At 35.3% G+C, this 21628-nt stretch overlaps 3 protein-coding genes across 3 annotated transcripts in view; 1 reads left to right on the top strand and 2 right to left on the bottom strand.

The window, feature by feature from the left end:
- LOC142358655 (WD repeat and FYVE domain-containing protein 1-like) overlaps positions 1 to 21628 on the bottom strand; it is an 88712-nt gene that overhangs the window by 8119 nt on the left and 58965 nt on the right. The window lies entirely within an intron of this gene.
- The window catches only part of LOC142358656 (trafficking protein particle complex subunit 12-like), a 190526-nt gene that overhangs the window by 122166 nt on the left and 46732 nt on the right, over positions 1 to 21628 (bottom strand). The gene's annotated exons all lie outside the window — the stretch shown is intronic.
- LOC142335537 (uncharacterized) lies at positions 622 to 14308 on the top strand. Its single transcript, XM_075384076.1, has 3 exons — positions 622 to 720; positions 8520 to 8572; positions 14239 to 14308. Exons 1-3 carry the CDS (start codon positions 622 to 624, stop codon positions 14306 to 14308), a joined length of 222 nt encoding a protein of 73 aa, XP_075240191.1.

The raw sequence follows: 21628 nt of genomic DNA, 5'->3' as shown, positions 1-21628 counted from the left end.
GAAATGAAAAAAAGAAAAGCAATAAAAAAGAGAAAAGCAACAGAGAAAAAAGAGAAAAGAGAGAAGACAGACAAAAAGAAATGCAGAAAAAAGAACAGGAAAAGAGAAGAAATAGAAAAACAAAAGAGAGAAAAGACACAGATAAGCAGAAAAGAAAAGAAGAAAGCAAAGAAAAGAAGAGAGAAGAAAGAGAAAGTAGAGAAAAAAGACAGGAAAAACAGAGAAGAAACCAAACAGAAAAAAAAGAGAAAGAAACAAAAGATAGAAGAAAAAGAAAAAGGAAGGCAAAAGAAAAAGAAGAGAAAAGAAAGAGAAAATAAGAAACAACAGAAAAAGAAAAGCAGAAAAGAAGAACAGAAAAATAAGAGGAAAGAAAAAGAAGGAGACAAGAGAGACGAAAACGACAGAGAACAAAGGGAAAAGCAAGACAGAAAACAGAGGGAGAAGAAAGGCAGAAAAAAAAGAAACGCAAAAGAAAACAAAAATAGAAAGGAGAAAGAAAAGAACAAAAACCTATAGAAAAAACGAGAGAGGACCTAATGAGAGAAGAAGGAGAAAGAGGCAAAAAGAACAGAAGAGAAAAAGAGAAAAGAACGAAAAAATGAAAAAGAAAAAAGAGAAATGCAGAGAAAAGAACAGAAAAAAAGGAAACGAAGGATAGAGAAAGAAGAAAGAGAAAAGAAAGAAAAGGCAGCAGAAACTCAGAACAGAAGGAGAAAAGCAAGAGAAGGAAAAAACGCAAAAGGAAAGCGAAAAGAACAAAAAACTGAAGAAAAAAACGAAAGAAAAGAGAAGGATTAGAAAGAAAGGAAAAAAATTGAAAAAGAATAGCAAAGAAAAAAAAGAGACTAAAGAGAGAAGAAACGCAGCAGAAAGAAGAACAGAAAAGAACAGAAAGGAATGAGAAAAAGAGAAAAGAAAGCCAAAAGAAAGAAAGATGCAATACAGAAGAGAGACAGAAAAGAAAGCGAAAGTAACGAGAGAGGAGACAAAAAAGACACAAAAAACAGAAAAAAAGAGAAGAGAGAAACTGAAAAAAATACAAAGAAGATAAGAAGAGAAAACAACGCGAGAAAAGCAAATCCAAAAAGAAGGAGAAAAGAAAAAGAAGAGAAAAGCGAGATACAAATGGAGAGAAAAAAGACAAAAGAAAGAGAAAAAGAAACAATACAGAGAAACAAGAACGAAACGAAAAATAGAGAACGAAGAGAAAAGCAAGAAGGTTAAAAAGCAGAGGAAAGGAAGGAAAAAAAGAAAAACAGAAAGGAGAGCGAGAAAAAAGAAGGAGATACAAGAAAGGCAGAAGAGAAAAAAGAGAATAAAAAAAGAAAGAAAGAAAAGAAAGAGAGACAAGAGAGGAAAGAGAGAAAAGATAGCGAAATGGCAAAGAAAGACAGAAAAGAAAGAGAAAAAGAAACGATAAAGAGACACAAATGAAAGATAGACAAAAAAGAGGAGAAAAGAAAGAAAAGACAGAAGAAACTCAGAAGAGAAAGTGAAAAGCAAGAGAAAGAAGAAACGGAAAGGAAAGCGAACAGAACAAAAATATGAAAAAAAAACGAAAGAACAAAAGAGAAGGATTAGAAAGAAAGGCGAAAAAAGATTAGAAAAAGAAAAAAACAAAGAAGCTAAAGAGAGAAGAAAGGCAGCAGAAAGGCGAACAGAAAAGAAAAAAGAAACGAAAGAGAAAAAGAAAAGAAGAGAAAATAAACAGATCAAGAGAAAGACAGAAAGGAAAGAAAAAAGAACAAAAAATCAAAAGGCAGAAGAAAAGCAGAAAAAAGGATAACAGAAAGGAGAGCGACAAAAAAAGGAGACAAAAGAAAGGCAGAAGAGAAAAAAATCAAAAAAGAGACAAAAGACAGAAAATAAAGAAAAGCAAAAGAGAAAAGAAAGGAAAGATGGAAAAGCATGAGAGAAAGGCACAGAGAAAAGACAGAAAAGAAAGAGAAAAAGAAACGAAACAGAGAAAAGAGACAGAAACGAAAGACTGATAAAGAAGAAAGAAAAGGCAGAAGAAACTCAGAACAGAGAGAAAAGCAAAAGAAAGAAAAAACGAAAGCGTAAGCCAAAAGAAAGAAAGATGTACTCAAGAAGAGAGATAGAAAAGAAAGCGAAAGGAACGAGAGAGAGAGAGAGAGAGAGAGAGAGAGGAGAGAAAAAAGACAGAAAATAAAGGGAAAAAGAAACGATACAGAGAAAAGAGACAGAAAGGAAAGAGAAAGAGGAGAAAAGAAAGAAAAGACAGAAGAAACTCAGAATAGAAAGAGAAAAGCAAGAGAAAAAACGGAAAGGACAGCGAAAAGAACGAAAAACTGAAGAAAAAACGAAATAGAAGTACACAATAGAGAAGGATTTGGAATAAAGCCAAAAAAAAATGAATAGAAGAAACAAAAAACAAACGAGAGAAGAAAAGCAGAAAGAAGAACAGAAAAGAAGAAAGAAACAAAAGAGAAAAGAAAAGAAGAGAAAAGAAAGAGATCAAGAGAAAGACAGAAAGGAAAGAGATCAAGAGAAAGACAGAAAGGAAAGACAAAAGAAAGCGACAAGAAAGAAAGAAGCGAAAGAGAATACACAGAAAGAAAGAGAGAGGAAAGAAAAAAGACAGAAAAAAAACAGAAAAAGAGAAGACAGAAACCTAAAAAAATACAAAGAAGGTAGAAAAAACAAAGCGAGAAAAGCAAATCAGAAAAGGAGAAAAGAAAACAAAGAGAAAAGCAGGATACAAATGGTGAGAAAAAAGACAGAAAAGAAAGAGAAAAAACAATACAGAGAAAAAAGTTCAAAACGAAAGAGAAAGAAGAGAAAAGCAAGAAAACAGAAAGCAGCAAGGCAGAAAAAGGGAGAAAAACAGAAATGAGAACGAGAAAAAAAGAGATAAAAGAAAGGCAGAAGAATACAACAAAGAAAACAGAAAAAAGACACAAAAGACAGAAAGAAAGAAAAGGCAGAAAAGAAGGACAGGAAAAAAAAGAAAGCAACAGGAAAAAAAAGATTAGGAGAAAAGAAATAAAAAGAATGGAGAAAAGAGAGACAACAGAGAACAAAGCAACAAAGGAAGGGAAAAAAGAAACGAGAAACTGAAGAGTAGCTAAGGAGGAACGAAAGAGAAAAAAGAATGAGAAGAAAGACAGATAAAAAGAACAGAAAAGAAAGAAAGAAATATAGAAAAAAGACAAAAAAAATAGAAGACAGAAAAGAAATACAGAGAAAAGAAAAAATAAAGAGAAAGGGGAGAGAAAAGAGATACAGAAAAAAGAAAAACGGAAAGAGAGAAAAGATATACAGAAAAATACAAAAGAAAGAGAAAAGCGAAAGAGAAAAAAGCTGAAAAACGGAGAGAAAATAGAAAGAGAAAAGAAAGACAGAAAAGAAAGAGACAATAGAATAAAGAAAAAAGACAGATAAAAGAGAGAAAAGACAGAAACGAAAGAAAGAAAAGACAGACAAATCAAAAGACAGAGAAAGAAAAAACAGAGAAAATAAAGAGAGAAAAAACGGTAGAGAAGAAAAACAGAAAAAAAGAGACGAAAGACAGAAAAGAAAGAGAAGAAAGAGCGAAAAGCAAGAGAGAAAAGAAAGAGAGAAAAGCAGGAGAGAAAAGAAAGAAACGAAAGAAAAGAAGGGCAGAAAAGAAGGACAGAAAAACAAGAGGAAAGAGAATAAAGAAAGCCAGGAAAGGCAGACAGTAAAAAAAAGAGAAACGAGAGAAAAGCGAGAGATAAACGAAAGAGAGGAAAGAAAGAAGAGAAGACACAGACAGAAGAAAACAGAGAACGAATCACTAGAAAAAAAAGCAAAAGAGAAAACAGAGAGGAAAAAGATACGAGAAACCAAAGAGAAGCGGAAGAGGAACAAAGAGAAAAAAGAATGAGAAAAAGAAAAACAGAAAGAAACAGACAAAAGAAAGAGAAAAAACAGAGAAAGGAAAGAAAGAAAAAAAAATGAAAATACAGAAAAGAAAAAGAAAGAAAGAAAAGAGAAATAAAGAGAGAAAAGGAAAAAAACGAAAGAGAAAATAAGGCAGAAAAGAAGAACAGAAAAAAAGAGGAGTAAGAAAAAAAAGACAAACAAAAGACAAAAGAGACAGACAGGAAATACAGAAAAGAGACAGAAAAGCAAGAGATAAACGAAAGAGAGAAAAGAAAGAAGAGAACAGACAGACAGAAGAAAAGAGAAAAAGCAAATAGAAAGAGAAAAACAAACAGAAGGGAGAAAAGAAAGACGGAAACGAAAGTCAGAAAAGAAAGCGAGAAAAGAAAGACGGAAGAGAAAAAACAAAAGGAGGGAAAAGAAAGACAAAAAAGACAGACAGGAAAAACAGAAAAGAGAGAAAAGCAAGAGAGAAAAGCAAGAGATAATCGAAAGAAGAGAATAGACAGACAGACGAAAACAAAAAACGAATTGAAAGAGAAGAAAGAAACAGAAGGGAGAAAAAGACAGAAAAGAAAGAGAAAAGCAAGAGAGAAGACAGAAACAAAACAGAGGAAGGAACGACAGAAAAGAACGACAGAAAAGCAAAAGAGAAATACTAAGGAAAAAAGACACGAGAAACTAAAGAGAAGCGGAAAAGGAACAAGAAAAAAGAATCAGAAAATGAAAGACAGATAAAAAAGAACAGAAAACCAAGAGAGATAGAGAGAGAGAGAGAGAGAGAGAGAGAGAAGATAGATAGAAAAGAAAAAGACAAAAGAGAGGAAAGACAGAAAACGAATACAGAAAAGAAAGAAATGAAAGCCAAAGAGAGGGGTGAAAAGAAAAAGTGAAAAATGAAATACAGAAAAAAAACGAGAGAGAAAAGCAAGAGAAGAAAGACAGAAAAAAGCTACAGAAAAAAGCACGACAGAAAAGAAAAGCAAAAAAGAAAAACAGAAAGGAAAAAAGATGCGAACAACTAAAGAGAAGACAATAGAGAGACAGACGAAAAGAACAAAAAATCGAATAGAGAAAGAAAAGAAAGAAACGAGAGATGAAAAGACAGAAACGAAAAACAGAAAAAAAAGAGAGAAAAGCATTAGAGACAAAAAAGACAGAAAAAGAGAAAAGAACGAGACAACAGAGAAAAGAACGACTGAAAAGAAAGATAAAAGAAAAAGAGAAGAACAGAAAAGAAAAGAATACGAAAAACTAAAGACAAGCGGAAGAGGAACAAAGAGAAAGAATGAGAAAAAGGAACACAGATAAAAAGAACAGAAAACAAAAAGAGAGAAATACAAAAAAGACAGAAAAGGAATACAGAAAAGAAAGAGGAAAACGAAAGAGGGTTGAGAAAATTGAGCGAAAGAGAAAAGAAATACTGAAAGAAAAAGAACAACGAAAGAGAGAAAAGATACAGAAAAAAGACACAAGAAAAAGAAAAGAAATTTCAACAATCTGTTGAGAATTTAAAAACGCTACACAAAATCTTGACCGTATTGCATTTCTATCTAGGTGATTCAATTTTCTTTATAATTTTTCATCATTTAAATGGACAATTTTTCATCTTCGATTTCATTTTGGACTTTTGCTTAAAGAATATTTATTCTGTCAATATCTGTGATGCATCGCACATGTCATTCACGGACTTCTGTCAATATCTGTGATGCATCGCACATGTCATTCACGGACTGTTTTCGTGTGACACATTTTTCGGCGATTTAAAAAATTTTTGTAAGCAGGTTTTCAGTCATTAACCTATTTTTGCATCCACGGCTAATAATTCATTGACCTTTACGTCATAAGTAGCTTTTAAGTCATTCACCTATTTTTGCATCCGCAATTTTTCGGTCGTTGACCTTTTTGGCATAGGCAGCTTTTCGGACATTGGCAACTTTTCGGTCAATGACCTTTACGGCTTAGGTAGCCTTTCGGTCAAAGACTATTCTGGCAATGGCAAGATTTTGGTCATTGACTCTTTTTAAAATGCATGCAAAACAATATGCCGCATGGTGTTCAGTGGCTCTCTGTCATCGTTGAATTAATAGATGCTTAAGAGCAAGGGATTTAGCCTAGTGGTTCGCGAACGTTTTTATACCCTGATCGAACTCAACAGACCCTGGTTCGAGTCCACCTCGCAGCGCTCAAAATGCATGCAAAACGCTAGGCTGCATGTTTAAGGGGCTTTAAAACATGTGGAGATTAGGAGCTTAAACATGGTGACATAGCATTCGAGTTAGAATTAATATATAGACTAACAGTCCCGCAAAAGCATAACAAGATCATTTAAAAGAATAGAAGTTTTAAAATTGATTTTTTCTCGTACCACTTTGGGCTGGAATATATGCCACTCGTTCAACAGTCATAGGTATTACGTTACGTTACCGATGTGTTGGATTTAGTATATTACCCCCAAGTACCAGAAATTTTGTGTTCAATTTTTTTGGCTGTGATAATTTGTATATTTAACGAGCGCTAAAACTTGTACAGATAGCGAACTTCTACATGGTGGCTTAGCGTAACTCATTGAAAACATACGTTAGGCTGCATGTCTGAGGAGCGTAAAAAGAGATATGGAAGGACAAAACAGACAAAAAAAGAGGAATGTGAAAGAAGCATAAAAGAATGTGAAAAGAAATAAATGAAAAAATGAAAAGAGACAGAGGACAAAAGAGAAAAAAAAGACTGAAAAGAAAGAGAGAAAAGCAAGATCAAAAAGGAGAGAAAAAAGACAGAAAAAAAGACAAAATAGAGAGAAAAGACGAAAAAGAGAAAAGACATAAACGACAAATGAAAGAGAAAAGAAAAACAAACGAAAAAAAAGAAAAGCAAGAGAGAAAAAAGAGAGACAGTGAAGAAAAAAGACAATGGACAGAAAAGCGAGAGAAAAGAAAGAAAAATGAAGGACAGAAAAGAATGAGACAAAAGAGAAGTAAAAAAGAAAAGATAAAAGCAAGAGAAAAGTAAGAGACAAAAACAAGAGATGAAAGATAGAAGTAAAAAAGGCAGAAAAGAAAGAGAAGAGAAAAAGGGAAAAGAGAGAAACAAATGAGAAAAGAAAGGAAGAGAAAAGAACAAGAGAAAGGTAAAAGAAAGATAGAAAACAGAATTGAGAAACAGGAAAGAAAGAAAAGCAAGAGAAAAAGGAAAGAGAAAAGCAAGAGAGAAAAGAAAGACAGAGCAAAGCGAGAGAAACAGAGAAACAGTAGAGAAAAAAATGGACAGAAAAGAAAGAGAGAAAAGAAAGAAGCGAAAGAGAAAAAAGGAAACAAAAAACAGAAAAGAAAGACAAAAGAGAAAAAAAGCAAAAAAGAAAAGAGAAAAGCTAAAGAGAAAAGGAGAGAAAAAGACAGCAAAAGACAAAATAGAGAGAAAAGACGAAAAAGAGAAGACATAAACGACAAATGAAAGAGAAAAGAAAAACAAACGAAAAAAAAGAAAAAGTAAAGAAAAAAGATGGACAGAAAAGGGAAGAGAGAGAAATGAAAGACAGAAAAGAAAGACAAAATAGAGAAATAAAAAAGAGAGAAAAGCAAGAGAGAAGTAAGAGAGAAAAGCAGGAGAAAAAGAGAGAGAAACAAATGATGAAAGATAAAAGTGGCAGAAAAGAAAGAGGCAGAAAAGAAAGAGAAGAGAAAAAAGAAACAAATGAGAAAAGAAAGGAAGAGAAAAGAACAAGAGAAAGAGGTAAAATAAAGATAGAAAACACAGAATTGAGAAACAGGTAAGAGAGAAAAGCAAGAGAAAAGCGAAAGAGAAAAGCAAGAGAGAAAAGAAAGTCAGAAAATACAGAGCAAAGCAAGAGAAACAGAGAAAAAGTAGAGAAAAAAAGATGGACAGAAAAGGAAGAGAGAAAAGAAAGAGAAGCAAAAGAGAGAAAAGGAAGAGAAACGAAAGACAGAAAAGAAAAGAGGCAAAAGAAAAGAAAAGCAAGAGAGAAGAGAGAAAAGAAAGACAAAAAAGCAAGAGAAACGGCAAAAAGACAGAGAAAAGCTAGAGAAAAACAAAGGAAAAAGGAAAGAACGAGAAAAGTGAGGCAAGAGATAAAAGAGAGGCAGGAAGGAGAGAAAACGAATGCGAACAAAGGCAGGAAAAAACCAAGGAAAAAGAGAAAAAGAGAAAAGACATAAACGACAAATGAAAGAGAAAAGAAAAACAAACGAAAAAAAAGAAAAGCAAGAGAAAAAAGAGAGACAGTGAAGAAAAAAGACAATGGACAGAAAAGCGAGAGAAAAGAAAGAAAAATGAAGGACAGAAAAGAATGAGACAAAAGAGAAGTAAAAAAAGAAAAGATAAGCAAGAGAAAAGTAAGAGACAAAAACAAGAGATGAAAGATAGAAGTAAAAAAGGCAGAAAAGAAAGAGAAGAGAAAAAGGGAAAAGAGAGAAACAAATGAGAAAAGAAAGGAAGAGAAAAGAACAAGAGAAAGAGGTAAAATAAAGATAGAAAACACAGAATTGAGAAACAGGTAAGAGAGAAAAGCAAGAGAAAAGCGAAAGAGAAAAGCAAGAGAGAAAAGAAAGTCAGAAAATACAGAGCAAAGCGAGAGAAACAGAGAAAAAGTAGAGAAAAAAAGATGGACAGAAAAGGAAGAGAGAAAAGAAAGAGAAGCAAAAGAGAGAAAAGGAAGAGAAACGAAAGACAGAAAAGAAAAGAGGCAAAAGAAAAGAAAAGCAAGAGAAAAGAGAGAAAAGAAAGACAAAAAAGCAAGAGAAACGGCAAAAAGACAGAGAAAAGCTAGAGAAAAACAAAGGAAAAAGGAAAGAACGAGAAAAGTGAGGCAAGAGATAAAAGAGAGGCAGGAAGGAGAGAAAACGAATGCGAACAAAGGCAGGAAAAAACCAAGGAAAAAGAGAAAAAGAGAAAAGACATAAACGACAAATGAAAGAGAAAAGAAAAACAAACGAAAAAAAAGAAAAGCAAGAGAAAAAAGAGAGACAGTGAAGAAAAAAGACAATGGACAGAAAAGCGAGAGAAAAGAAAGAAAAATGAAGGACAGAAAAGAATGAGACAAAAGAGAAGTAAAAAAAGAAAAGATAAGCAAGAGAAAAGTAAGAGACAAAAACAAGAGATGAAAGATAGAAGTAAAAAAGGCAGAAAAGAAAGAGAAGAGAAAAAGGGAAAAGAGAGAAACAAATGAGAAAAGAAAGGAAGAGAAAAGAACAAGAGAAAGGTAAAAGAAAGATAGAAAACAGAATTGAGAAACAGGAAAGAAAGAAAAGCAAGAGAAAAAGGAAAGAGAAAAGCAAGAGAGAAAAGAAATACAGAGCAAAGCGAGAGAAACAGAGAAACAGTAGAGAAAAAAATGGACAGAAAAGAAAGAGAGAAAAGAAAGAAGCGAAAGAGAAAAAAGGAAACAAAAAACAGAAAAGAAAGACAAAAGAGAAAAAAAGCAAAAAAGAAAAGAGAAAAGCTAAAGAGAAAAGGAGAGAAAAAGACAGCAAAAGACAAAATAGAGAGAAAAGACGAAAAAGAGAAGACATAAACGACAAATGAAAGAGAAAAGAAAAACAAACGAAAAAAAAGAAAAGCAAGAAAAAGTAAAGAAAAAAGATGGACAGAAAAGGGAAGAGAGAGAAATGAAAGACAGAAAAGAAAGACAAAATAGAGAAATAAAAAAGAGAGAAAAGCAAGAGAGAAGTAAGAGAGAAAAGCAGGAGAAAAAGAGAGAGAAACAAGAGATGAAAGATAAAAGTGGCAGAAAAGAAAGAGGCAGAAAAGAAAGAGAAGAGAAAAAAGAAACAAATGAGAAAAGAAAGGAAGAGAAAAGAACAAGAGAAAGAGGTAAAATAAAGATAGAAAACACAGAATTGAGAAACAGGTAAGAGAGAAAAGCAAGAGAAAAGCGAAAGAGAAAAGCAAGAGAGAAAAGAAAGTCAGAAAATACAGAGCAAAGCGAGAGAAACAGAGAAAAAGTAGAGAAAAAAAGATGGACAGAAAAGGAAGAGAGAAAAGAAAGAGAAGCAAAAGAGAGAAAAGGAAGAGAAACGAAAGACAGAAAAGAAAAGAGGCAAAAGAAAAGAAAAGCAAGAGAAAAGAGAGAAAAGAAAGACAAAAAAGCAAGAGAAACGGCAAAAAGACAGAGAAAAGCTAGAGAAAAACAAAGGAAAAAGGAAAGAACGAGAAAAGTGAGGCAAGAGATAAAAGAGAGGCAGGAAGGAGAGAAAACGAATGCGAACAAAGGCAGGAAAAAACCAAGGAAAAAGAGAAAAAGAGAAAAGACATAAACGACAAATGAAAGAGAAAAGAAAAACAAACGAAAAAAAAGAAAAGCAAGAGAAAAAAGAGAGACAGTGAAGAAAAAAGACAATGGACAGAAAAGCGAGAGAAAAGAAAGAAAAATGAAGGACAGAAAAGAATGAGACAAAAGAGAAGTAAAAAAAGAATAGAAAAGCAATAGAGGAAAGACAAAAACGAAATACAGAGAAGGTAAGAGAAAAAAAAGACAGAAGACAAAGAAAGACAAGCCAGACTAAAAACAACAGAGAAGGAGAGAGACAGAACAGAAAAAGACAAGAAACAAAAAGAGGCAGAAAAGACAAAGAGAGAAATTAGAGAAAAGAAAGACAGAAAGTAAGGGAAAACGTAAAGAGTAAAAAGCAGAAAAGAACAGAAAAAAAGACTAAAGAGCAAAAAGAGAAGAGAACAACAAAAGAGAAAGAGACAAAGAATGAGGCAGAATAAAAGAACAGAAAGAGGAAACAAGAAAAGAATAGCGGAAAAGAAAGAGCAAAGCAAGAGAGAAAAGGAAAACAGAACGGAAACAGCAAAGGACGACAAACTAAGGAGAAATGAAAGCGGAACGAAAGAAAAAAGATAAAAAGATTCAGAAAAAGAACGGCAGAAAAAAACAGGAGAAAAGAAAAGACATGTAAATTACAAAGAAAAAACAAAACAGAAAAGAGGCAGAACAAACGAATAGCAAAATTGAAAGAAATAAAAGAGAAACGAAAAGCAGAAAAGAGAGAAAAACAGGAAGACGAAAGATGGAAAGGATATGAAAGAGAGAAGAGCAAGAGAAAAAAGGAAAAGCGAGAAAATACAGAAATGAAAGAAAAGCAAGACAAAAAAAATCAAACATAGCTGGCAGATTGCCAGAGAATAGCCGCAATAGCTTCGTAGACCTGCAGTCTAAAAAAACAGTTAAGAACAGACCAAAAAAATTCATCTTTTCATTCAAGGCTGATATGTTATATTTTGATTAAAAATCTGTATAAGTTTTTGCTGCCTCTATTAGCTGCTCTCAAATTACCTTCATTTAGAGTGACACACACCCATTTGACCTTATCTCTTTGAATTAAAGTAAACAAAAGTCAATTTCAAATTGAGGAAGTCATTTTTGAGAGTGAGGTAAGTCAAGTGTGACCAAAAATTTAATCACGCGCATGAACAAAAAAATTCGCTCCACTATGAGCGAAAAATGACGTCACGCACGCGCTTCAGTTGAAATTGCATGAACGAATGAACAAATAGCAGATTTGAAGAACTTGTGACGTCATATGGAAGTAACAAAAATCCTTACAACGAAATAAAAAACCAAGAGAAGTCTAAAAATAGCCCCAGCTATCTCTGTGCGGCTATTAAAAAGAGAAAAGAACAGGAAAATAAAGACAGTAACGAAAGAGAAAAAAGAAATGAGCAAAAAGAAAGACAGAAGAAAAGAACAGAAAAAAAGAGACTAAAGAGCAAAAAGAGAAGAGAACAACAAAAGAGAAAGAGACAAAGAATGAGGCAGAATAAAAGAACATAAAGAGGAAACAAGAAAAGAATAGCGGAAAAGAAAGAGCAAAGCAAGAGAGAAAAGGAAAACAGAACGGAAACAGCAAAGGACGACAAACTAAGGAGAAATGAAAGCGGAACGAAAGACAAAAGATAAAAAGATTCAGAAAAAGAACGGCAGAAAAAAACAAGAGAAAAGAAAAGACATGTAAATTACAAAGAAAAAACAAAACAGAAAAGAGGCAGAACAAACGAATAGCAAAATTGAAAGAAATAAAAGAGAAACGAAAAGCAGAAAAGAGAGAAAAACAGGAAGACGAAAGATGGAAAGGATATGAAAGAGAGAAGAGCAAGAGAAAATAGGAAAAGCGAGAGAAAATACAGAAAAGAAAGAAAAGCAAGACAAAAAAATCAAACATAGCTGGCAGACTGCCAGAGAATAGCCGCAATAGCTTCGTAGACCTGCAGTCTAAAAAAACAGTTAAGAACAGACCAAAAAAATTCATCTTTCCATTCAAGGCTGATATGTTATATTTTGATTAAAAATCTGTAAAGTTTTTGCCGCCTCTATTAGCTGCTCTCAAATTACCTTCATTTAGAGTGACACACACCCACTTGACCTTATCTCTTTGAATTAAAGTAAACAAAAGTCAATTTCAAATTGAGGAAGTCATTTTTGAGAGTGAGGTAAGTCAAGTGTGACCAAAAATTTAATCACGCGCATGAACAAAAAAATTCGCTCCACTATGAGCGAAAAATGACGTCACGCACGCACTTCAGTTGAAATTGCATGAACGAATGAACAAATAGCAGATTTGAAGAACTTGTGACGTCATATGGAAGTAACAAAAATCCTTACAACGAAATAAAAAACCAAGAGAAGGCTAAAAATAGCCCCAGCTATCTCTGTGCGGCTATTAAAAAGAGAAAAGAACAGGAAAATAAAGACAGTAACGAAAGAGAAAAAAGAAATGAGCAAAAAGAAAGGCAGAAGAAAAGAACAGAAAAGAAAAAGACAAACGAAAAAGAAAGACAGGAAAGAAATACAGAAAAGAAGGAGAGAAAAGCAAGAGAGAAAAGGAGAAAGAGGGGCAAACTAAAGACAGAAACGAAAGAGAGGAACAAATATTTTAAAAATGAGATAAAAGAAAGGCAAAAAAAGACCGGAAGAAAAACAGGAAAGAAATACAGAACAGAAAGAGAAAAGGCCGAGAAAAAAACAGAAAGGAGAGTAGAAACGAAATAAAACGAAGACAGAAAAAAATTCATATTAAAGAGGAGCGAACAGAAAGAGAAACGCAAAAGAGAAAAAATACAGAAGGGACAGAGAAAGGGAATAAACGAAAAAGCAAAACGAAAGAGAAAAGAGAGAAAATCTCTTCCTTCCAGAATACGAAAGAAAAATAGAATCAATTCTTTTCGCAGGCTAACTCTTCATTTGATCTAGAAAAAACCTGGCAACAAATGATGCAGTTAATTAAACTTCAGTTTAAAAACTTTCATGAGACAAAGATCAAGCAAAACCGAAAACAAATGAAGATTGTCCAACAATATCATATCGTTCACACAGCAAATCGTTCTGATTAAAGCATCGCAACAATTTGTGTTCAGAAGTTAAAGACTCTAAAGAAACTTAACGCCCTGTGGGTGCTACCTGTTTATCCCGTTTTTAAAGAAAAAAAGTCAAATGGGTCAAAAAGAATCGGATGAAAAAGAATCGGAAGAAAAATCGCAAAAAGACCAACAGGACTAATATAATTGCTACAAACTTCGTTTGAGAGCATTTAAATAGAGTAGTTTAACCTCAAATGCTGGTAACCAGCATATTGTCAATGGAATAACAAGAAATCATTGAAAGGCCAAAAATAGCAATACCCTCTTTTTGGATCTATTTCTAATTGACATTTTCAGGTAAATAACTTCTTGCATCCCTGTTTTTTTTTGCGGCCCGTAAACCTTTTTGCAGCTGGATTATCGGTCATTGACTCTTTTTGCATTTAGGTTAATAACTTTTTGCATTTAGGTCAATGACTCTTTTGCAGTCTGCGCTTTTTCGGACATTGACCTTTTACGAGAGCAATTTTTTTGGTCATTGACCTCTCACAATCTGCCCTCTTAACCATGCTGCTCAACAGCTCCTAAACATGCTCTTCAATAGCTCTTAAACATGCTCTTCAGAGACCTCTTAAACGTGCATTTTTGCCTTTCGTTAAACACGGTGCCTTATAAACTGTCATGCATTTAATATATAGGATGACGGGGTCTGTCGCCCACTTTTTGACTCATTTCAAATATACAAGTTTAATACATGTATGGTACGCGTATAATACACATAAAATATGCAATTCGACGAAAACCATCAAAATTGTTTCAAATCAAACCGAAATAATTCTATCAGGGTTTGCTATCACCAAATAGCAAATTAAAAGGCTCGAAAGAACTTCCATCATAAGTTTTGAGAAAAACGGTATATCACATATTTTCAAAAAATCCATTAATTTTTGATAAATTTTATCCCCAAAATTTATAATTTTCAACAACCGTCTCTGCCGTCCTGCACGGGGACATTTATATCTTGTTCCTCTTTGGTCTGAGGTGCTTCAGGCTCTCTGGGAGCACCTACAGACTTGATGTTCCTTTTTCGGTGGCTACGAAAGTGGCCGTCTACTTTTAATCTCAGAAAATTTGTAGTTTAGAAAAATAATTGTATTCTACAATGCTTCAGTTATACAACACAAATTCTCTTGCACTATTATTAAGCTAGCTAGCTATGCGACAGCGGATAATTAATCCAGCTTTGTGAATTTAATAGTATTTAAATCAACGCGCGATAATCTATCAAATTTTGCCCTTGATGAGCTTTATAATTTAGCCTTTTCTGAGCCCAATCGAACAATTCAAGTGCAGTATTATCATAGCTATTGCATTTTAAGCGGAATACCAAAAAAAACAGTCAACTTTCATAAGTTTTGTAGTAAAACTCCGATTCTAAAAACGTTTTTAATACCCGATATAATCAAATTTTTGCGGTTTCTCAACAACCCTTCTCACTTTACACGTGTTTAGTTCGCTTCACGGGACTTAGTTCGCTAAGTCACGGCGGTGCCAGGGTTGCGCCGGCTCCATTATTTGGTTGACGTGCGATTCCCAGGCTGCTGCACTAGAGTTAAGTTCTAACACTCCGCCTCGGGTTGAGCACGCGGGCTGTCGGGGTTGCCGGCCTCGAGACAGGAACCGCCTCGGAGTCTCCGGAACGTCCCCCATTGTAGTATAGACGGCCCTGCTCATTTTGTTTTGCTATAGATTGTATTTAATATAGAATAGACGGAAAAAAGAGAAATTATATTTTTGTTTCAAGAACTGAGATAACAATTTGGATATTTCTCAAATAAGATTGGCCTTTTGGTATATTATAGGTTGAAGCAAACGCTACGAGGAAACGTTTCAAAGACTTTCTTGAGCCGTTAAGGAAAGGAATTGCAGAGTAATATGCAAATATTAAGCAGCAACATTGTTTAATGGCAAAGTGAACAAAAGTGTTTTGTCAATTGTCCTTGGAATATAATGCCTTGGAGAATTCAGTTTTCTGGGCTCTCTTCGAGCTCTCTTATGCGCCCTTTTGTGGGAATCTTGTATTCCTGTTCTCCAATTGCACCGAGCTTGCTTCAGGCAAGCTCACGAAATTTGACCTCTTTTGATCCCAGTGAGAAAATGAGGCCAAAGAACTCCCTAGTGGTCAACGTTGCATGCCTCATATCCCAGAATCGTCAGCTGAATTCTGTAAAGATTTTGAACCGAAAATATCTGCTCCTTCGTTTTATTTGGGATTAAAGACCACAAAGTTTAAGCGAGCGTACTCCGTTGAATTTACTGAAACAAAACAAAAGAAAACAAATTTGATTCATTTTTCAAGAAGCGCGTTAAAATAATGCCCAATATGTATCATCTATGCAGTGGGCCAAAACAAACAATTTGAAAGCCTAGTTTGTAGATTTTGCGTAGAACTTTAATCAACGAAAAGAAGCTATAATCTCACCTTCTACGTCCTGGATAATTGTCCATTCGTTGGCATCTTCATTCATCCTTGCGCAGGCTGCAAACTTCACCAAATGCAGAGATGAATAATATAGCTCTCCGTGGGCAATGACATGAATGAGTTGCCGGAATAGATGTACGTTTGGCTTTGTATGTTTGGCTTTGCAACAACAGGCCTTGATGAAGTTTCTTGTCTTTCCCCGATCCCTTGTGAACTTCTATCAAGTAAGAGCTATCAACTAACTCTCGTTTCACAAACACAGCGCGAGAGGGAAATATACTCTCAAAGGAGTAAAGAAGTCGATGCCCAGTATTTTCACTATTCTCGCTCATTTTAGCAATTAAAGATTGGCGATGTCCAATTGAAGATTTAATTTAGTTTTGAAGATGATGATTAGGCTGGTTAGAGCACAGTTTAAACTGCTTATCAATTCGCTGTGTAAACCGCAGTTGACAATATCAGTTAATTTATAATGTCGTTCACGCCTGGAAAACTATGATTTTCAACTAAGAAAAGGTAGAATCTTGGAGAAAACGATATTATTATTCAAGGACAATTACTTCAGTGAATAAATTTTTTCACTTCTGTTTAATCTATTATTATCTGTCAAAAAAAGGCTTTGTTCAGGCTCCGAAAACCCAGTGACTTTATCTGAAATAACAGATTGAAGCAAGAAAGCCCAAGCACAGCCATTTTAAAGAATTGCTGTCTCAGAGAGAATTTCCAGTTCAGCAATACAATTTCTCGTCTCAAAACTTGGGGAAACACGAGGTAAAAGATGAAAGCGAAAAAATTTCTAAAGAACGCCGCTTACAGATAGGATTGACGTTCAACTTGAGTAAGGGCCAAATTCTCTGTGACAAGCATTTTGGTCGTCAATTTCAAAGTAGTGGCAGGGACACATCCATTTCGTTAATCCGGCTTGGAAAACATTTCGCTCAGGGAGCAACCAGGCTAAGCGCGATGTGATCTGTAGCTATTTTTGATTTTCCGTATGAATGTCTCCTGGTGTCTCGGTACGAGTCCATCCAAGGAATTTAGAAGTCCTCTGACTGTTGTCATTTTCTTGTGAGAAATGACAGTGACTGCTCTTAGCTCAGAAATTAGGTCATCGGACGTTGAGCCATGTTAGACTAAATTCAAGTGGTGACAGTGTTTAAAAGGTTCTTTGTATATGCAAGAAAACTCTGTAGAAGGTGGCAAATTCTTGTATCCCAACCCAAAACCTTGGTTATTTCAGGCCACCTACTAACGTCGCAATATGATACACAAATGCACAAGTTGTAACGACTCCTTAGCAAGTCGGTATAAACTTACTATTCATAAACGTCAACAGCATCCCAACGAACAAATAACCCAATTTGCGCTTTTTGCGAAATCAAAGATGACCCCTGACCCCCTGACGCAAATCAATATTTTTTGCACAGCTGGCAGCGGATGGGTCATAAAGACACTTCAACTGATTGACATAAAGCTATGCAATTATCGAACACTGCGTCCTGGTAGCTTTATTCCCACACCAAGGTTGCTGCAGCCTCTCCGAAGAACAACTCTTAATATCAAAAACTTTGCAGATGGTCTCTGTTTTATTCACTGCGTCCTGCCTGGCAGCCTTGTTCCCCTTACGTAACGTAACAATCAAGACCGCCTAAAAAATACACCCGTCATTTGAAAAAAAAATGAAGTTCAAAAAAGATTGTATGCCAATGCCCCTCAGCCAAATACCGCGTTTTGAAATAGACGACAGAGTGAAAATTAACATTTACGCTTTTGAAGAACTTCGCACAATTCAACACAACTTCGCATATCACAAAGATTTACGGTAGGTAGGGGAAAACCAATTGATCTTTCGCTTTTGAATGACAAAAGGTATCAATTTTGTTTTGAAAAAAATCTAGATAGGCTTTTGAAGACACTCCTGCGGTCTGACAGAAAAGCTAGTTCTAAAAAAATCTCAGAAAATTTGTGAACGGTGTCTTCAGAGTGTTGCGCGAACAAAAATGCAACATCACCGACAAACTTTTTTAACCAGCAACCTTTAATGGTTGAGATGTCACCTAAAGGCGCAATCACTGAGTTTACAAGCTGGCACAAGACAACAAAATGTCCTTTTGTTATTTACGCTGATCTAGAGGCATTCAATGTTAAAACAGATCAAGACAACAAAATGTCCTTTTGTTATTTACGCTGATCTAGAGGCTTTCAATGTTAAAACAGATGACCGATGATGTAGTTTCTAACTACCAGCTCGGCGCTCTCAATAGTGGCGCAGCCGCTACGCATGTAATTGAATAATAGTATCCTTGCAGTTTTGGAGCCGTTCTGGTTGACGAGCGAGATGGTAAAGTTGTAAAAGAACTGTTCTACAGAGAAAATTGCATCAAAAATATTTGGACACTGAGGCATTAATTGAGGTGGACAGCGGTAGAGCGAAAACTACACGAAAAACTACAAATGACTGATATTGCAAGAGAGTTAATGATTGAAAACTCGGAAGAGCCGTGTTGCATATGTAGAAACGAATTCTCTCCAGACGATGCTCTCGAGGTAAAAAATGTGCAGCATTGTCATTGAACTGGAAAAGTTACTGGAGTGGCGCACTGGAAATGTAACTTGAAGGTTACGGCAGGTTCTTTTGCTCCATTTTTCCCACAACCTTTCCCGTTACGACTTGCATCACATAAAAAAACAGAGAAGATCTATCGGCGATAGCTCGCACCGAAGAAACTTTATTTGCTTTTCCAACAAGGTTCCAATTCGGACGTATCTTGGCAAATGTAAGGAGAAACAGATTAAGCATCAACTACGTTTTCTCGACAGCATGGATTTCATGGCTTCCAGCCTCGACACAATCAGTAAAACTCTTGAACTGGAAGATCTTCCGATACTAAGCTCAGGGTTTCAGCATCTCAATGACAACGATTTTAGCAAGATTGCAAAAAAGCGTACTTCCCATATAGTTTTCTTGACGCCCAAGAAAAATTCACTTCTTGACGCCTCATTTCCTGCATTTGGCACGGAGTGTTAAAATACTCTAAGCGGGAAAATAAACATTTCAGAGCAGCAATATAACGAAGCAGTGCAAATTTAACATTTATTGGACTGTAATAACTTGAGATTATCACGACGCATACCTTAAAATTGATGTCTTTGTTCTCGCTGACATATTTCGAAAATTCAGATATGCTTGTATGAAATTGCATTCATTAGATCCTGCTCATTTCTACAGTGCGCATAATCTCAGTTGGGACGCAATGTTCATCACAACAAAAGTGAAAATCGAGCCACTTGATGACATTGACAAATTTTTGTTTTGTGATAAAGCAATAAGAGGGGGTTTGACCGTTGTCGGCTCTTTGCGGTTTTTTAGAGCAAACAAAAAAACTGAAATCTTTTAATAAAGATGAGACTTCTGTCTTTGGAGCTTTTTTGACGTTACGTCTCTCTATGCTGGAATAATGATGGAACCCATGCCTCTATGGTTTGAATCTATTTCTGAGAGTGATCTGCTAAAATAACGGGAAGACGGCGACTATGCTTAATTTGTATAGGTGGATTTAGAATATCCAGCATCCATACATTTCCCGCATCAACACCTTCCTCTAGCACCTGAAAAAATAATAATCAAACCGACTGGCTGTCATCTTAAAGCTCAACTAAATCTGAACAGGTCTCGACCTGAAGAAGTTCCAAAGTTGGTTGAAACGCTCTGTGAAAAGAACCACTATGTTTGTCACGCCAACAATCTGATGTGCAGCATGGCATCATGAAGAAAATTCATCGAGCTCTTGACTTCAAACAATCTGCTTGGCTTCGTTCGTAAATTGAAAAGAACAGTTATGTTGAAGCAAGCTAAGACAACATTTGAGAAAAACTTTTACAAGCTAAAGTCCAACGCATGTTTCGGAAGGATAATGGAGAACAAACGCAACCATAGTCTTAATTTTGTTTCAACAGCAAGAAAAACCAAGAAATTGACATCAAAACCGAATATCAAATTGTTCAAAAAAATTAGTGATAACTTATGCTCTGTTTTCACGTGACAACCAGTTATAGCATGGGCCAAACAAAATCCTGTCGGTGCAGCCATTTTAGATTTCTCCAAATTGTCACTTTATGAATTCCACTACGATCAAAGGAGACCGAGAAACGGTAATTGAATACAAGTAGTTTACAAGGACACCCACTCTCGACTTTATCGAATAAAAAATAGTGATCTATACGACGATATGGCGGAATTTACGCACCTATTTGATCTTTTGGATTATCCATCGGACCATGTTTTGTACGATCCAACGAACAAAAAGGTTCCACTTCAAATGACAGACACAAATAGAATGGGCAAAGAATGCGTTTTGCTGTGATCAAATATGTACAGCACTAAATATGTGGATGGAGTGAAGCAGAGTGCAAAAGGCATTTAACGTAGTGTCAGAGAAAGTCTTCATCAGGATAAATACCGCAGTTGTCTTCTTGAGAAAACAAGTCAACGGACACCTATGACGCGGATACACTCACAAAACCGCCAGATCCAGATCTCTATGACAAAGTAGCCCTTAATTGCTTTGATGATAAACGTTTCATCCTAAGCGATGGTATTACAACTCTGCCTCACGGAAATTTCCGGCTCGAGCAGAGCCGGGGCGATGAAGATAATGAAAGCTTTGAGCGAGGGCGACGAAATGTCACCATTGTCAGCAAGATCAGATACTGACGAAGAAATCGCAGGTAGGGAGAGCTACGATTCCTCGTAGAACCTATCAGATGTTTCAGTGAATAACCGCTCTTTTCTGAATTCTTCGCTTCTGCAAGACCTTGGGCAACATGTTAACGGTAAGTGTGCTAGTTAAAAGCCATCAAGTTTTGCAACAGGGGTGTTCATATTCCCTAAATTAACCCTGGATCTTTATTCTGTTATTGGAGCCACCGGATCACGGCTACAATCAGCAGCAGCGGAGTGATCCGTAGAGCAGCAGAAATAGTGATATCGTTCATCTGGAGTTGCGAAGTCGAGTAGTTTATCCGACGAGAAAAAAACTGAACGAAAAGAATCCCTTCATTGTGACGAGGCAGTGGAAGTTGTTGATTGATGATAACGATGACGACGACGAGGATGAAGAGCAGAATGATTACAAAGACGAAGATGATGATAATGACGCTGATGATGACGATTAAGGTGACGATGATAATGACGATGATGAAATTACTGAATCAGGTAGAACCGACCATGAATAGCCAGTTCATCAATTCTAAGCTTGTTTCTCATTACTATTGGGTATTGTCAAGCTCTGAATTGCCTTCAGACTTCCTTAGACTTCTATTTTTTTTAAAAAAAAACAGATTCCAAACTTCAATTATAACCCGTTAATAGACAGCATTTGATACCCTGTAATCAATGTAAAATATAACCTTTGCTAATACATTATGTTACTACAATTAAAAATCATCCAAATCATTCAACACACAGTTTGGAATTACTATAAGACCTGCAGTTGAAAAATTAAAATAAACTGATCTCATTGAACTGGGGAACTTGATTAAGAATATTGACACATATTGCATGAAAACCAGAAATAAGTTCCTCAATGTCCTTATTAGTTTCCCTACTCTTCAATGGACATTGACCAAAATTTTTAACGGGCGTCGCTACATATAAACAGTATAGACCACATAATTTAGAAGATAGAGATTGAACAGAGTGATCTGAAGTCATTCCGTGCAAAATAAACTCAATACTAACACTGTACAAGCTTTGTGGAGGAGAATGTAAGTAACCAAAAAAAGCATAAAGGTATATTCAAACTGTTTCAAATCAAAACATTGAGCATCCACATTTTCCTTCTTTTTGACTGTGTTTTTGCGATTCTGCGTCTGCATCTGTAAGACATGTTAGAGAAAGCCAGGTTAGATGGTATTGCACAATTCGTAAAATGTGTTCCATGTGTGTTTGCTCTATTG

The sequence above is a fragment of the Convolutriloba macropyga genome, chromosome 2 (genome assembly GCF_964194025.1).
Source record: "Convolutriloba macropyga chromosome 2, txConMacr16.3, whole genome shotgun sequence".
Classification (NCBI taxonomy): Eukaryota; Metazoa; Xenacoelomorpha; order Acoela; family Convolutidae; genus Convolutriloba; species Convolutriloba macropyga.
The sequence above is the reverse complement of the archived record's forward strand: the minus strand, read 5'-3'. Positions and strand labels throughout refer to the sequence as shown.